General features: G+C 44.4%; 1 protein-coding gene across 2 annotated transcripts in view; it reads left to right on the top strand.

Moving 5' to 3' along the window:
- The first annotated feature begins 333 nt into the window (after positions 1 to 333).
- Positions 334 to 17,833, top strand: part of PTPN23 (protein tyrosine phosphatase non-receptor type 23) — a 64,356-nt gene continuing 46,856 nt past the window's right edge. The window contains exon 1 of one of the 2 annotated variants that reach the window (XM_083380079.1): positions 334 to 583. Coding sequence is in view for 1 of the 2 variants with exons in the window: in XM_083380081.1 (XP_083236207.1) it covers positions 9,428 to 9,511 (84 nt within the window). In the remaining variant the exon portion in view is untranslated. Of the gene's footprint in view, positions 584 to 8,644; positions 9,512 to 17,833 lie in introns of those variants that run through there. The other variant, XM_083380081.1, reaches the window with a different exon arrangement.

Below are 17,833 nucleotides of genomic sequence, written 5' to 3'. Positions count from 1 at the left end.
AAAGAAAGAAAGAAAGAGAAAGAAAGAAAGAAAGAAAGAAAGAAAGAAAGAAAGAAAGGAAGGAAGGAAAGGAAGGGAAGGAAGAAAGAAAAAGAAAGAAAAAAAGGAAAGATTGGACTGTGGGGGTCCCTGGTGCTCTCTGAGCTGGGTGGTTTCCTTCCAGATGTTTCATCACCCAACATCAGTGCGAGGAAGAAGAGGAGGCAGAAGGAAGGAAGGAAGGAAGGAAGGACACTGAGCTGGGCGGTTTCCTTGAAGACGTTTCAGGACCCAACTAGGGATCGTCATCAGGGCTAGAAGGAAGGAAGGAAGGAAGGAAAGAAAGAAAAAGAAAGAAAAAGAAAGAAGGAAAGAAAAGAAATAAAGAAAGAAAAAGAAAGAAAGAAAGAAAAGAAAGAAAGAAAGAAAGAAAGAAAGAAAGAAAGAAAGAAAGAAAGAAAGAAAGAAAGAAAGATTGGACTGTGGGGTCCCTGGTGTTCTCTGAGCTGGGTGGTTTCCTTGCAGACGTCTCATGACCCAACTAGGGAACGTCATCAGGGCTAGAAGGGAGGAAGGAAGGAAGGAAGGAAGGAAGGAAGGGACTGTGGGGTCCCTGGTGCTCTCTGAGCTGGCTGGTTTCCTTCCAGATGTTTCATCACCCAACTAGATAACATCATCAGTGCGAGGAGGAAGAGGAGGCGGAAGGAAGGAAGGAAGGAAGGAAGGAAGGAAGGAAGGAAGAAAGAAAGAAAGAAAGAAAGAAAGAAAGAAAGAAAGAAAGAAAGAAAGAAAGAAAGAAAGAAAGAAAGAAAGAAAGAAAAAGATTGGACTGTGGGGTCCCTGGGGCTCTCTGAGCTGGGAGGTTTCCTTGCAGATGTTTCAGGACCCAACTAGGGAACGTCATCAGGGCTAGAAGGAAGGAAGGAAGGAAGGAAGGAAGGAAGGAAGGAAGGAAGGAAGGAAGGACGGACAGTGGGGTCCTTGGTCCTCTCTCAACTAGGTAACCTTGCCAGGAAAGCTGAAGGCGTATTTTCGTCAAAGAGAAAAGCCAGCCGAAAACAGACAGAAATGCACAAGAGAACCCAGAATAGCAGAGTTGGAAGGCGCCTGGGAGGTCATCTAGTCCAACCCCCTGTTCAAGCACGAGGCCCTTGCAGAATCAGAGAATGAATAGGGACGGAAGGGACCTGGGAGGTCATCTAGTCCACCCCAACTCAAGCAGGAGACTCTTTTCTCTTCCTCCTCCCTCTGCTCCTCTTCCTCCTTCCCCCCCTTCCCCCCCCTCCCCTTCCCCTCCCTCTCTTCCTCCCCCTCCTCAGAATCACAGAATCACAGAAGGCACCCTGGAGGTCATCTAGTCCAACCCCCTGCTAAAGCTGGAGGCCCTTACAGAATCATCGAATGAGAGAGTCAGAACGGACCCTGGAGGTCATCTAGTCCAACCCTCTGCCCGAGCCTCCTCCTCCTCCTCCTCCTCCTCCTCCTCCTCCTCCTCTTCCGAATAACAGAATAATAGAGTTGGAAGGGATCCTGGAGGTCATCTAGTCTGACCCCCTGCCCGAGCAGGAGGCCCTTAAGAAATCACACAATGGCCGAGTTGGAAGGGACCCTGGAGGTCATCTAGTCCAACCCCCCTGTACGAGGAGAAGGCCCTTAACAAATCACACAATGGCTGAGTTGGAAGGGATCCTGGAGGTCATCCAGTCCGTCCCCCCTGCCCGAGAAGGAGTCCCTTAACGAATCACACAATGGCTGAGTTGGAAGGGACCCTGGAGGTCATCTACTCCGATCCCCTGCCCGAGCAGGAGGCCCTTAACGAATCATACAATGGCCGAGTTGGAAGGGACCCTGGAGGTCATCTAGTCTGACCCCCTGCCTGAGCAGGAGGCCCTTAACAAATCACACAATGGCCGAGTTGGAAGGGACCCTGGAGGTCATCCAGTCTGACCCCCTGCCTGAGCAGGAGGCCCTTCACAATTCACACAATGGCCGAGTTGGAAGGGACCCTAGAGGTCATCTAGTCCGACCCCCCTGCCCGAGAAGGAGTCCTTTAACGAATCACACAATGGCCGAGTTGGAAGGGACCCTGGAGGTCATCTAGTCCGACCCCCCTGCCCGAGAAGGAGTCCTTTAACGAATCACACAATGGCCGAGTTGGAAGGGACCCTGGAGGTCATCCAGTCTGACCCCCTGCCTGAGCAGGAGGCCCTTAACAATTCACACAATGGCCAAGTTGGAAGGGACCCTGGAGGTCATCTAGTCCGACCCCACTGCACGAGAAGGAGTTCCTTAACGAATCACACAGTGGCCGAGTTGGAAGGGACCCTGGGAGGTCATCTAGTCTGACCCCCTGCCCGAGCAAGAGAGCCCCTAACCCCACCCCACCCTTCGAGGACAATGATTTCTTGAATAACCTGTCCTGATGGAGGCACCGACAACTTGAGGTTCTCCTTGGTTATACAACCCACACACAACGATCAACAAACCCAGGCTGTTTTGGACCCGAGGAAACCCGGCCTTAAGAGATTCCTCTTTCAAAGTTTGAGACCCTCCAGAGGCGAGTTCGAGACCCACCATTAAGCTGCTTTGGCCTTCTCCTTCAAGAGAAAGACACCTGTGAATGGCGGCTTCGCTTCTTTGTTTTACCGATAGAGTTAAAACCAAAAAAGAAAAAATAAGCCCTGCGGCGCCCCCTGCCCTAGCAGAAAAAATAAAAAGATTTGTGTGGCGCCCCCTGCCGGCCGCCATCCCTCACTGCAGGAAACCCTAGCAGAAAAATTAAAAAGATTTGTTTGAGAAATAGAAAAAGAAAAAGAAAAAAAAATTGAGTATAAATGAAGATTAGCTGAACGAGGGACAAAATCCTTCAAGTCTTTTCTTCTTTCTTTCTTTTTTTTTTGAGACGAGAAATATTAAAAAAATGTTGGGACGGTTTACGGAAAAGAAAGGTTTTCTCCGTTTTGTCTTTCTCTCTCTCTCTCTCTCTCTCTCTCTCTCATTTTTCTTTTAAGCTAAAAGAAATATAAAAAATGTTGGGATGGTTTACCTAAAAGCAATGTTTTCTGTTTTGTCTTTTTTTGCTAATAATAATACTAGTAGTAAGTAGTAGTAATAGTAACAGTAATAGTAATAATAATAATAATAATAATAATAATAATAATAATAATAATAATAATAATTAGTCCTACGGGAATAGGGCGGTATATAAATTTAAATAATAATAATAATAATAATAATAATAATAATAATAATAATAATAATAATAATAATAATAATAAATAATAATAAATAAAACTGTACAAAACACATCAAGACGTTGCAGCTTCCTGCAATAACTACAGCAAAGCTACAAAAAAAAACCCAACCTGCGCTACTCGGAACATCTTACATTTTAAGGAGAGACCTGGTTGAGACCTAGGATGCTGGCAGCAACCCGTGTCAACCATTAGTGCCAGTCAATTTGAGTGTTCAGTTGACCGAGTTTCATGTTTTATGAATAAAAATTTTAGAATAATAATAATAATAAAGTTGGAAGGGACCTTGGAGGTCATCTAGTCCAACCCCCTGCTCAGGCAGGATACCCTGTACCTTTTCAGAGATTTTTCTTTAAGATATGAGAAATATAAAAATGTTGGGATGGTTTACATAAAAGAAACTTTTGCTCTGTTTTGTCAATTAATAATAATAATAATAATAATAATAATAATAATAATAATAATAATAATAATAATAATAATAATAATAATAAATGTTGGAAGGGACCTTGGAGGTCATCTAGTCCAACCCCCTGCTCAGGCAGGAAACCCTGTACCTTTTCAGAGATTTTTCTTTAAGATATGTGAAATATAAAAATGTTGGGATGGTTTACATAAAAGAAACTTTTTCTGTTTTCTCTTTTTAAATAATAATAATAATAATAATCCGAGATACCTGGTTGAGACCTAGGATGCTGGCAGCAACCCGTGTCAACCATTAGTGCCAGTCAGTTTGAGTCTTCAGTTGACCGAGTTTCATGTTTTATGAATAAAAGTTTTAGAATAATAATAATAAAGTTGGAAGGGACCTTGGAGGTCATCTAGTCCAACCCCCTGCTCAGGCAGGAAACCCTGTACCATTTCAGACTTTTTCTTTAAGATATAAGAAATGTAAAAATGTTAGGATGGTTTACAGAAAAGAAACTTTTTCTCTGTTTTGTCTTTTTTAATAATAATAATAAATAATAATAATAATAATAATAATAATAATAATAATAATAATAATAATAATAATAATAATAATAATAAAGTTGGAAGGTACCTTGGAGGTCATCTAGTCCAACCCCCTGCTCAGGCAGGATACCCTATACCATTTCAGAGATTTTTCTTTAACATATGAGAAATATAAAAATGTTGGGATGGTTTACATAAAAGAAACTTTTTCTGTTTTGTCTTTTTTAATAATAATAATGATGATGATGATGATGATGATGATGATGATGATGGATGTAGAATTTCTTTTCTTGTGAGTCCTCTTGGTTGCGCTCTATGTCCCGTTTTCGACATTCTTGTTTAGACTTTTTCCCCATAAAATTGAAATAATAATAATAAAAAGTTGGAAGGGACCTTGGAGGTCATCTAGTCTCACCCCTTGCTCAGGCAGGAAACCCCCTACCATTTCAGACATTTTCCTTTAAGATATAAGAAATATAAAAATGTTGGGATGGTTCACATAAAAGAAACGTTTTCTCTGTTTTGTCTTTTTCCTAATAACAACAACAACAATAAAGTTGGAAGGGACCTTGGAGGTCATCTAATCCAACCCTCTTGTGAGTCCTCTTGGTTGCGCTCTATGTCCCGTTTTCGACCTTCTTGTTTAGAGTTTTTCCCCATAAAATTGAAATAATAATAATAAAAAGTTGGAAGGGACCTTGGAGGTCATCTAATCCAACCCCTTGCTCAGGCAGGATACCCTATACCATTTCAGACATTTTTCTTTAAGATATGAGAAATATAAAAATGTTGGGATGGTTCACATAAAAGAAACTTTTTCTGTTTTGTCTTTTTTAATAATGATGATGATGATGATGATGATGATGATGATGATGGATGTAGAATTTCTTTTCTTGTGAGTCCTCTTGGTTGCGCTCTATGTCCCGTTTCCGACATTCTCGTTTAGAGGTTTTCCCCAGAAAATTGAAATAATAATAATAAAAAGTTGGAAGGGACCTTGGAGGTCATCTAGTCGAACCCCCTGCTCAGGCAGGAAACCCCCTACCATTTCAGGCATTTTTCTTTAAGACATGAGAAATATAAAAAAAGTTGGGATGGTTCACATAAAAGAAATGTTTTCTCTGTTTTGTCTTTTTCCTAACAACAACCAGAATAATAATATGATAATGATAATTATGATGATGATGATGGAAGGGACCCCGGAGGTCATCTAGTCCAACCCCCTGCTCAGGCAGGAAACCCCATACCATTTCAGACATTTTTCTTTAAGATATGAGAAATATAAAAAAAGTTGGGATGGTTCACATAAAAGAAACGTTTTCTCTGTTTTGTCTTTTTCCTAACAACCACCAGAATAATAATATAATGATGATAATTATGATGATGATGGAAGGGACCCCGGAGGTCATCTAGTCCAACCCCCTGCTCAGGCAGGAAACCCCATACCATTTCAGACATTTTTCTTTAAGATATGAGAAATATAAAAAAGTTGGGATGGTTCACATAAAAGAAACGTTTTCTCTGTTTTGTCTTTTTCCTAACAACCACCAGAATAATAATATAATGATGATAATTATGATGATGATGGAAGGGACCCCGGAGGTCATCTAGTCCAACCCCCTGCTCAGGCAGGATTTCAGAGATTTTTCTTTAAGACCTGAGCAACATAAAAATGGGATGTCTTGTAAGGAGGCCAAAGACTTAGGTGCTTCAGAGAGTAACTGATTTTGAGAAAATCTTTAACCCGTTAAGGACGTTTTGAACGCGGTGGGGCAAAAACAAATTGTAATAAAAAACAGGAAAAAAAAAAAGGATTTAGGACGGAGGCCACCGAGATGATCAATTAGCAAATGAGTTTCATATACAAATTAAATTAATAATAATAAATAATAATAATAAATAATAAATAATAATAATAATAATAATAATAATAATAATAATAATAATAATAATAATAATAATAATAATAATATTGGTGTGGTCATTATTTGCCGCAAGCAAGAGGAGAAAAACGGCTTCGGTGTCATTGTCCATTTCTTGAAAGAAGAACCGGGGGAATTTTTTTTCAGGTTGGCCAAAAGAGCGAGCCTCGTCGCAAAAAGAGGCGGTCAAGGGAAGCCATTCCGCCGACCGCGGAATCATGGAAATTAATTGCGACCGCTTTGTTTTTTAAACCCAAACGCGCCGTTTACCGAAACGGTGAAGGCGTAACGGTGAAGGCGTACGTTCGAAAAAAAAATTCATAAAAAAAAAAAAGGTCGTTAAGCGAAGCGGGCGGACGTTAGGCCGAGTCTGGGCTTCTCCCCTCGCTGGGAAGAAGAGGTGGCCAACGGGGCAAACCCGTGACCCTGAAACCGTCGCCAGCCCCGGTCAGTTGCCAAATGCCCCCGGGGTTTTGGGTCACGCGACCGTGGCGAGGAGCCCGTCGGTCGTTAAGCGCGAGGACTGTTCGAAGTCGCTCTTGTGACAGCGGGGCTGTCACGGCCGAAGCGTTGCTGAAATGGCCGACTAGGGGATTCTGGGAATTGAAGTCCAACCCTCTCAAAGCGTGCTTCTCTCCTGCTCCTCCCCCCTCTTCCTTCTTTCCTTCCCTCTTTTTCCTTCTCTTCCTTCTTCCCTTCTTTGCTTCGCTCCCTCTTTCCTCTCTCCCTCCCTTTTTTCTTTTCCTTTCCTTCCTTTTCCTGTTTCCCCTTCCCTTCTATTTCCTTTTTCCCTCTTTTCCTTCTCTTCTCTTCCTTTCCTTTTTTCCTTCTCCTTCTCTCTTTCCTCCCTCCCTTCTCTCCCCTCCCCTTTTTCCTTCCCTTCCCTTCTTGTTCCCTTCCTCCTTCCTTCCTTTTTCCCCTTCCCTTCTTTTTTTGCTTTGTGACGTTTCCTTCCCTCCTCTTTTCCTGTCGTTTCCTCCCTCCCTCTTTCCTTCCTCCCTTCCCTTCTTCTCTTGTTTTGTTTCCTTCCCTTCTTTTCCTTTCCTTTCTCCTCTTCTCCCTTCTCTCCTTTGCTTCGCTCCCTCTTTCCTTCCTCCCTTCTCTCCCCTCCCCTTTTTATCCTTCCCTTCCTCTTTCCTTTTTCCCCCTTCCCTTCCCTTCTTTTTTTGGCTTTGTGACGTTTCCTTCCCTCCTCTTTTCCCTTCGTTTCCTCCCTCCCTCTTTCCTTCCTCCCTTCCCTTCTTCTCGTTTTGTTTCCTTCCCTTCTTCTCTTTTCCTTTCTCCTCGTCTCCCTTGCCTTCTTTGCTTCGCTCCCTCTTTCCTTCCTTCTCTCCCCTTCGCCCCCTCTTTCCTTCCTCCTTTCTCTCCCCTCCCCTTTTTTCCTTCCCTTCCCTTCTTCTTCCCTTCCTCTTTCCTTCTTTTTTCCCCTTCCCTTCCCTTCCCTTCCTGCTTTGTGACGTTTCCTTCCCTCCTCTTTTCCCTTCGTTTCCTCCCTCCCTCTTTCCTTCCTTCTCTTTTCTTCTCTTCCCTTCTTTTCCTTCCTTTTCTCTTCTCCCTTCCTTTCTTTGCTTCTCAACCTCTTCCCTTCCTTCCTCCCTCCCTCCCTCTTTTCTTTTCCTCTCCTTTCCTTCCCTTCTTTCTTCCTTCCTTCCTATTTCCTTTCTTTTCCTTCTCTTCTCTTCCCTTCTTCTTTCCCTTTTTTCCTTCTCTTCTTTCCCTCTTTCCTTCCTCCCTTCTTTTCTTACGTTTCCTTCCCTTCCTTTTCCTTCTCCTCTTCTCCCTTCCCTCCTTTGCTTCCCTCCCTCCCTCTTTCCTTCCTCCCTCCCTCCCCTTCTTTTCTTCTCTTCCCTTCTTTTCCTCCCTTCCTTTCTTTGCTTCTCTCCCTCTTTCCTTCCTCCCTCCCTCCCTCCTTTCTTTTCCTCTCCTTCCCTTCTTCCTTCCTTCCTTCCTATTTCCTTTCTTTTCCTTCTCTTCTCTTCCCTTCTTCTTTCCCTTTTTTCCTTCTCTTCTCCCTTCTCTTCTTTGCTTCTCTCCCTCTTTCCTTCCTTCCTCCCTTCTTTTCTTGTATTCTTACATTTCCTTCCCTTCCTTTTCCTTTTCCTCTTCTCCCTTCCCTCCTTTGCTTCTCTCCCTCTTTCCTTCCTCCCTCCCTTCCCTTCTTTTCTTCTCTTCCCTTCTTTTCCTTCTTTTTCTCCCTTCCTTTCTTTGCTTCTCTCCCTCTTTCCTTCCTCCCTCCCTCCCCTTCTTTTCTTCTCTTCCCTTCTTTTCCTCCCTTCCTTTCTTTGCTTCTCTCCCTCTTTCCTTCCTCCCTCCCTCCCTCCTTTCTTTTCCTCTCCTTCCCTTCTTCCTTCCTTCCTTCCTATTTCCTTTCTTTTCCTTCTCTTCTCTTCCCTTCTTCTTTCCCTTTTTTCCTTCTCTTCTCCCTTCTCTTCTTTGCTTCTCTCCCTCTTTCCTTCCTTCCTCCCTTCTTTTCTTGTATTCTTACATTTCCTTCCCTTCCTTTTCCTTTTCCTCTTCTCCCTTCCCTCCTTTGCTTCTCTCCCTCTTTCCTTCCTCCCTCCCTTCCCTTCTTTTCTTCTCTTCCCTTCTTTTCCTTCTTTTTCTCCCTTCCTTTCTTTGCTTCTCTCCCTCTTTCCTTCCTCCCTCCCTCCCTCCTTTCTTTTCCTCTCCTCTCCTTTCCTTCCTTCTTCCTTCCTTCCTATTTCCTTTCTTTTCCTTCTCTTCTCTTCCCTTCTTCTTTCCTCCTTTTTCCCCCTTCCATTCCCTTCTCTCTTTTTTTGCTTTGGGACGTTTCCTTCTCTCCTCTTTTCCTGTCGTTCGCTCCTTCCCTCTTTCCTCCCTTCTTTTCTTTCGCCCTTCCCTTCTTCCTCCCTTCCTCTTTCCTCCTTTTTCCCCCCTTCCCTTCTTCTTTTTTGCTTTGGGACGTTTCCTTCTCTCCTCTTTTCCCGTCGTTCCCTCCTTCCCTCTCTCCTTCCTTCTTCCTCTCCTCCCTTTCTTTCTTTTTCCCCTTCCCCTCTCCCTTCTTCCCTCAGAAACCCCAACCCGACAGCCGCGCTACTGCGCCTGCGCCATTCCACCCCGCTACCGACTTCCCCGGGCAGAGCGGGAGGAGGAGGAGGAGGAGGAGGAGGAAGGAACTACCCTTCCCGGCAGGCCTCGCGGCAGGCCTCCGCCTTTCGGGCCGACTCGGCCGCCGCTCGGCTCTTTCCGGAGAGAGCTTGGCGAGGCGAGAGGCGAGAGGCCTAGCGCCGCCGTCAACGCCGACGCCGTCGTCGTAGGCGCCTCGGGCCTAGTCGGCCGGCCGGTCGGTCGGGCGGGATGGAGGCCGTGCCCCGCATGCCCATGATCTGGCTGGACCTGAAGGAGGCCGCCGAGTTCGCCTTCCAGCCGGCCGTCAAGAAGGTGAAGCCGGGCGGGATGGGGAGGGGAGGGGCGGGGCGCCCGGAGCTTCCCCAACCGGGCGCCCGCGGGCGACGGGAGAGGGGGAGGGGGGCTCTTTCATGGGGAAAGGGGGGAGGTCTGGTTTTAAGGGGAGATTTGGGGGGTTCGGGGGGGGGCGAGGCTGGAATCTCTCCCCCTCCCACCCCTTGGAAGGAAGGCACGGGACTACAACCCCCATCCCGACCTTTTTGGCTGGGAAGAGGACCCATCAGCCACAGCCTGGGTGGAGGGGGGGTGCAGCTGGTCCTGGAGGTTTGCTTCATTTGAGGGAGAGATTTTGGGGTTGGAGGGAGGCTGGAATCCCCCCTGGAATGGAGGCACAGGACTACATCCCCCATCCCGGCCCTTTTTGCTGGGAAGAGGACCCATCAGCCACAGCCTGGGTGGAGGGGTGGGTGCAGCTGGACTTGGAGGCCTGCTTCATTTGAGGGAGAGATTTTGGGGTTGGAGGGAGGCTGGAATCCCCCCCCCTGGAATGAAGGCATGGGACTACAACCCCCATCCCGACCTTTTGGGCTGGGAAGAGGACCCATCAGCCACAGCCTGGAGGGGGGCGTGTGCAGCTGGACCTGGAGGTTTGCTTCATTTGAGGAGGAGGTTGGGGGGTTGGGGGGCAGGCTGGAATCCCCCCCCCTGGAATGAAGGCATGGGACTACAACCCCCATCCCGACCTTTTTGGCTGGGAAGAGGACCCATCAGCCACAGCCTGGGTGGAGGGGGGGCGTGCAGCTGGACCTGGAGGTTTGCTTCATTTGAGGAGGAGATTGTGGGGTTGGGGGGCAGGCTGGAATCCCTCCTGGAATGAAGGCATGGAACTATACACACCCCTGGGAAGAGGACCCATCAGCCACAGCCTGGAGGGGGGGCGTGCAGCTGGACCTGGAGGTTTGCTTCATTTGAGGAGGAGGTTGGGGGGTTGGGGGGCAGGCTGGAATCCCTCCTGGAATGAAGGCATGGAACTATACACACCCCTGGGAAGAGGACCCATCAGCCACAGCCTGGAGGGGGGGGGTGCAGCTGGACTTGGAGGCCTGCTTCATTTGAGGGGGAGATTTTGGGGTTGGAAGGAGGCTGGAATCCCCCCTGGAATGGAGGCACGGGACTACAACCCCCATCCCGACCTTTTTGGCTGGGAAGAAGACCCATCAGCCACAGCCCAGGGTGGGTGGGGGTGCAGCTGGACTTGGAGGCTTGCTTCATTTGAGGAGGAGATTGGGGGGTTGGGGGCAGGCTGGAATCCCCCCCTAGAATGAAGGCATGGGACTACAACCCCCATCCCGACTTTTTTGGCTGGGAAGAGGACCCATCAGCCACAGCCCGGGGTGGAGGGGGGTGCAGCTGGACTTGGAGGACTGCCTGGTTTTAAGGGGAGATTGGGGGGAAGGCTGGAATCCCTCCTGGAATAAAGCCACGGGAATACAACTCCCCTGGGAAGAGGACCCATAAGCCACAGCCTGGAGGGCAGGGGTGCAACTGGACTTTGAGGCCTGCTTCATTTGAGGGGGAGATTTTGGGGTTGGAGGGAGGCTGGAATCCCCCCGGGAATGGAGGCACGGGACTACACTCCCCCCATCCCGGCCCTTTTTGCTGGGAAGAGGACCCATCAGGCACAGCCTGGGTGGTGGAGGGGAGGTGCAGCTGGACTTGGAGGCCTGCCTGGTTTTAAGGGGAGATTGTGGAGTCGGGGGGAGGCTGGAATCCCCCCCCCGGAATGAAGGCATGGGACTACACATACCCCCGGGAAGAGGACCCATAAGCCACAGCCGGGGTGGAAGGGGGGTGGTGCAGCTGGAGGCCTGCTTAATTTGAGGAGGAGATTGAGGGGGCGTTGGGGGGAAGGCTGGAATCCCCCCCACTTTGGAATGAAGGCAGGGGACTACACCCCCCCCGCATCCCGGCCTTTTTCCTCTGAAGAGGACCCATCAGCCACAGCCCGGGTGGTGGAGGGGTGTGTGTGTGCAGCTGGCCTTGGAGGCCTGCCTGGTTTTAAGGGGAGATTGTGGGGTGGGGGGGAGGCTGGAATTCCCCTCCCCTCCCGAATGAAGGCATGGGACTACACCCCCCCCGGGAAGAGGACCCATAAGCCACAGCCGGGGTGGAAAGGGGGAGTGCAGCTGGAGGCCTGCCTAATTTGAGGGGTGTGTGTGGGGAAGGCTGGAATCCTCCCCACTTTGGAATGAAGGCAGGGGACTACACCACCACCCCGCATCCCAGCCTTTTTCCTCTGAAGAGGACCCATCAGCCACAGCCCGGGTGGTGGCGGCGGGGAGGGTGCAGCTGGCCTTGGAGGCTCACCTGGTTTCGGGGGAGTGGGTGGAGCTGGAATCTCCCTGGATTGCACACAGACACACACACACCCCTTTTCCTGGGACTCCCCAAGGGAAGGGGACCCATAAGGCACAGCCTGGTCGGAGAGGGCAGCTGGGGTTGGAGACCTGTCTGGTTTGAGGGGGAGATTGTGGGGAGGGGCCGGAATCCCCCTGGATTCTCAGACTTCCCTCCCTCCCCCTCCCCCTTTTCCTGGGACACCCCAAGGGAAGAGGACCCATAAGCCACAGCCTGGCTGGAGCGGGTGCCGCTGGTCTTGGGACGGACTCCTTTCTGACTTCAGAGGACGATGGGGGCGGTGGTGCTGGAATCCCCCCCCTATGGACGATTCGGAGACCGTTGAGTGACTTTGGCCTTCCTTTTACGACCTTCCCTCCCGCCGTCCTTAAGCGAGTCGCCGCCGTTCTGAAGTCACTCGCCGGGGTCGTTCAGGGAATCCGACTCTTCCACCACCACCCCTTGACTTTTGCTCGTCGGAAAGCGGCAAGAGAGGGGACGCCGCGAGCGTCGTAAAACAATCCGAGACCCTTGCCGAGGGTCCGAATTGGCGGGGAAGGCTGCGACGGTCGTTAAGTGAGAAAACAAAAAAAACTTTCCACCAAGACTTCAGCTTCCGCTGGACCGTGGTTAAAATATAACCTGGGTTACCTTGATTAGGAAGCGGCGAAGGGAATCGAGTTTACGAAACGGGGAAAAAACAACGCATTTTTAGTTTTGAGGGAAGAAGAGATCTTTTTGATTTTCGTTTGTCGTCTTGTGCCGAGCGGTTATTTTGATGATGTGAGAAATTTAATTGTCGGGAGGGTGATTGTGAGGGAGAGAGCTTCGATAGTTTAACTGTCAATCAATGTTGAGAAAACCCTCAACAGATAAAAAAGATGTATGTGCATCCATCCGTTCTTCCATGCATCCATCCATCATCTATCTGTCCGTCTCTCTCTGTCTATCTATATCATCTCTATATCTATCTAATTATATCATCTCTATATCTCTCTATCTAATTATATCATCTCTATATCTCTCTATCTAATTATATCATCTCTATATCTCTATATCTAATTATATCATCTCTATATCTCTATAGTTATATCATCTCTATATCTCTATATCTAATTATATCATCTCTATATCTCTATATCTAGTTATATCATCTCTATCTAATTATATCATCTCTATATCTCTATCTAATTATATCATCTCTATATCTCTCTATCTAATTATATCATCTCTAATTATATCATCTCTCTATATCTAATTATATCATCTCTATATCTCTATATCTAGTTATATCATCTCTATCTAATTATATCATCTCTATATCTCTATATCTAATTATATCATCTCTATATCTCTATATCTAATTATATCATCTCTAATTATATCATCTCTATATCTAATTATATCATCTCTATATCTCTATATCTAGTTATATCATCTCTATATCTCTATATCTAGTTATATCATCTCTAATTATATCATCTCTATATATCTAATTATATCATCTCTATATCTCTATATCTAGTTATATCATCTCTAATTATATCATCTCTATATCTCTATATCTAATTATATCATCTCTATATCTCTATATCTAGTTATATCATCTCTATCTAATTATATCATCTCTATATCTAATTATATCATCTCTATATCTCTCTATCTAATTATATCATCTCTATCTAATTATATCATCTCTCTATATCTAATTATATCATCTCTATATCTAATTATATCATCTCTGTATCTCTATATCTAATTATATCATCTCTATATCTCTATATCTAGTTATATCATCTCTATATCTAATTATATCATCTCTATCTCATCTCTATCTCCATCCATCCGTCCATCCATCTCATCTGTCTGTCTGTCTCTAATTTATCTATCTATCTACCTAATCTCTATATCTAATTATCTATTATCTCTATATCTCATCTCTCTATATCTATCTCCATCCATCCATCCATCCATCTATATCATCATCTGTCTGTCTGTCCATCTATATCCATCCATCATCTGTCTGTCTCTCCGTCAATCCATTGATTTTATATATACCTATACATACATACATACATACATACATACATACATACATACATGCGTATTTATTTATTTATTTATTTATTTGATTTCTACACCGCCCTATTCCCGAAGGACTCAGGGCGGTTTACAGGGCAAAGTTAAAAACAGTTAAAACAGTACAAAAGTTAAGAGTTAAAATTAAAATAGGATTAAATAAAGGTAAAGGTAAAGGTTCCCCCGCACATGCGTGCTAGTCGTTTCCGACTCTAGGGGCCGGTGCTCATCTCCGTTTCAAAGCTGAAGAGCCAGCGCTTGTCCGAGGACGTCTCCGTGGTCATGTGGCCGGCGTGACTAGACGCCAAAGGCGCACGGAACGCTGTTCCCTTCCCACCGGAGTGGTCCCTATTTTTCCCGAATTTAAAATTTAAAATTTAAAATTTAAAAATTTTCCTTGATAAAATATTGATGAAATATTCCTTGATAAGATTAAAAATGCGAATCCCAGGCATGTTAAAATTAACAAACAAATGAACACTGGGATGGAATTAAAAAAAGCACATATATATGTGTGTGTGTGTGTTTGTATGTATACACATATATACATGTATATACACACACATATATGTAGGTAAAATGAGGACCCAGATTGTTGGGGGCAATAAGCTGACTTTGTAATAATGCCGCTTGGGGTGTGTGTGTGAAAGCCCTAATAATAAACAGGCATTTACATAGAATGAAGGCTACTGCTAAGCACATTGATTTGTGCTTCTTAGATTGTAAGCCGCCCTGAGTCTTCGGAGAAGGGCGGGATATAAATGGAATTAAAATAAAATAAAATAAATAAATATACACACATATGTATATTATATATATATATAGATATATATATATATATATATATATATATATATATATATATATATATATATATATATATATATATATATATATATATGTGTGTGTGTGTGTGTGTGTGTGTGTATGTGTGTGTATATATGTATATATATCTGTATATATGTGTGTACACATACATATATACACACACACACACATACATACATACTGCTCAAAAAATAAAGGGAACACAAGATAAGACATCCTACTATTAAATACAGTACATTGTGTTGTTTAAGTGTTCCCTTTATTTTTTGAGCAGTATATATATATACACACACACACACACACATACATATATACACACAGACACAAACACACACAGAGAGATAGACACACAGACACTAGTATAAAATCCTCCAGCTGGGATGAACACAAAACAGCTGTATTTTCATAGTTGTTATTAATACACACACACACACACACACATATACATACACACACACACACATACATACATACATAGATGATGGATAGAGATAGATAGATAGATAGATAGATAGATAGATAGATAGATAGATAGATAAAAAGTGTGAAAAACTTTCCAGTGGCCGGTTGTTGTTGTTGTTGTGTTGTTGCCACCGTCATGACTCCCGAGTCGGTCGACAGGCGTCTTGGCTTTTTTCGATCACGTGACCCCGGGACGCTGCAACCGTCGCAAATCCGAGTCGACGCTTGCCCAGCGTCTGAATTTGGATCCCCAAACCCGTCTGTGTGTGTGTGTGTGTGTGTGTGTGTGTGTGTGTGGGCCGCAACCCTCCTTTAAGCATCGGTCGTAAGTCTTCGCGGTGCGCTGGGTGACTTGGAACCGTCCCTAAACGAAGCATTTGTCAAGTCTTAGCGTTCAAAGGGATTCTGCCAATCCAAAGGCCTCTCCGATCTTGCTTTTTTTTTCCTTCTCTTTTTTCTTTTATTGTGATTTATTTACCTCCGATCTTGCTTTTTTTTTTTCTTCTCTTTTTTCTTTTATTGTGATTTATTTCCCTCCGGTCTTGCTTTTTTTTTTCTTCTCTTTTTTCTTTTATTGTGATTTATTTACGTCCCCAAGGAGGTTGAGTCGCAATCAGCTGTTTGCAGCTGGAAACAGAAACCCGGAAGGCAATTGTGGTGTCGCAGGATTCTGTTTTGGGTTTTTTTTCTCGCCCTGTATACGGTGTGTGTGTGTGTGTGTGTGTGTGTGTGTTTGTGCGCGTGTGCATGCGTGCATAATTTTCCCCCCCTCATGGTTAGGCAGTGTAAGTTGAAGGTGGTGACCCTTTGAGAGCTGAATGTGAAATTTCATTTTAATGTTTGCTGATTAGGGTACGTTTAAAGTGACCCTCATCTATCTATCCATCCATCCATCTATATCCATCCATTATCTGTCTGTCTATCCTATCTATCTATTTATCTATCTATATCTATCTATATCTATCTATTTATCTATTTAACTATATCCATCCATTATCTATCTGTGTATCCTATCTATCTATATCTATCTATATCTATTTATCTATGTCTATATCTATTTATCTATCTATATCTATTTATATGTATCTATATCTATCTCATCTATCTTTATCTATATCTATTTATATCTATATCTAATCTATATTTATTTATATATATTTATCTATTTATCCATATCTATCTATCTATTTATCTATATCTATATCTATATTTATCTATCTATATATTTATCTATATTTATCTATCTCATCTATCTATCTCTATTTATATCTATATCTAATCTCTATATATTTATCTATATTTATCTATTTATCTATCCATATCTATGTATCTATATCTATTTATCTATCTATTTATCTGTTTATCTCTATCTCCATCCATCCATCCATCCATTTTCATCTATCCAGCCCTCCATCCATCTATATACATCCATTATCTGTCTGTGTGTCTATCTATCTATATCTATCTATCTATCTGTCTCCATCCATCCATCTATGTAGCCATACATCCATCTATATCTATCCATTATCTCTGTCCATCCATCCATCCATGCATCCATCTATATCCATCATCTGTCTGTCTGTCTATACTATCTATCTACCCATTCATCTACGCATCCATCCATCTCTAGATATCCAGCTATCTTCTGTATCTATCATATCTATACCTATCTAGCTATCCATCCATATATCATATCTATCTATCTGTCTGTCTGTCTGTCTGTCTATCTATCTATCTATCTATCTATCTATCTATCTATCTATCTATCTATATCTACCTACCTACCTACCCACCCACCCACCCACCCACCTACCTCTATCTATCTATCTATCTATCTATCTATCTATCTATCTTTCTGACTATCTACATCCATCCATTTAGCCATCCATCTATGCAGCCATACATCCATTTATATCTATCCATTATCTGTCTGTCCATCCATCCATCCATGCATCCATCTATATCCATCATCTGTCTGTCTGTCTATACTATCTATCCATCCATCCATCTACGCATCCATCCATCTATATCCATCATCTATCTGTCGTGTCTGTTTATCCATCAAGCTATCTAGATCCACCTATTGTCTGTCTGTTCATCCATCCATCCATACATCCATCAATCTATATCCATCATCTGTCTTGTCTGTCTGTCCTATCCATCCATCCATCCATCCATCCATCCATCCATCCATCCATCTATATATATCCATTATCTATCTATCCATCCAACCATCCATCCATTGTCTGTGTATCTATTCATTCATCATCCGTCCATCCATCCATCCATCCATCCATCAACCTAATCAGTGTCTACCATCCCTATCTCTTCTCTTTCTTTCTCTCTCCCTCCCTCCCTCCCCATATCTCTCCATCCATTGTCTGTCTATCTGCCCCACGGTTACGAGTCACGCGATCCCCTTTTTTGTCACCTTCCGACGAGCCAGCTTCGCTTCATGACCGCGTGGCTCACTTAACAACTAACTGCAGGGATTGGCTGAGCTTAAAATTTCACAACCGGAGGGGGGGGTGTTCACGTAACTATAGGGAGGAAGGTCGCGAAAAGGGAGGGGAAAGAAAACCCCCTTCA

Source organism: Vipera ursinii, assembly GCF_947247035.1.
Source record: "Vipera ursinii genome assembly, contig: SUPER_Z_unloc_6, whole genome shotgun sequence".
In the NCBI taxonomy this organism is placed as follows: Eukaryota; Metazoa; Chordata; class Lepidosauria; order Squamata; family Viperidae; genus Vipera; species Vipera ursinii.
This window is presented reverse-complemented; position numbering and strand designations above follow the sequence as displayed.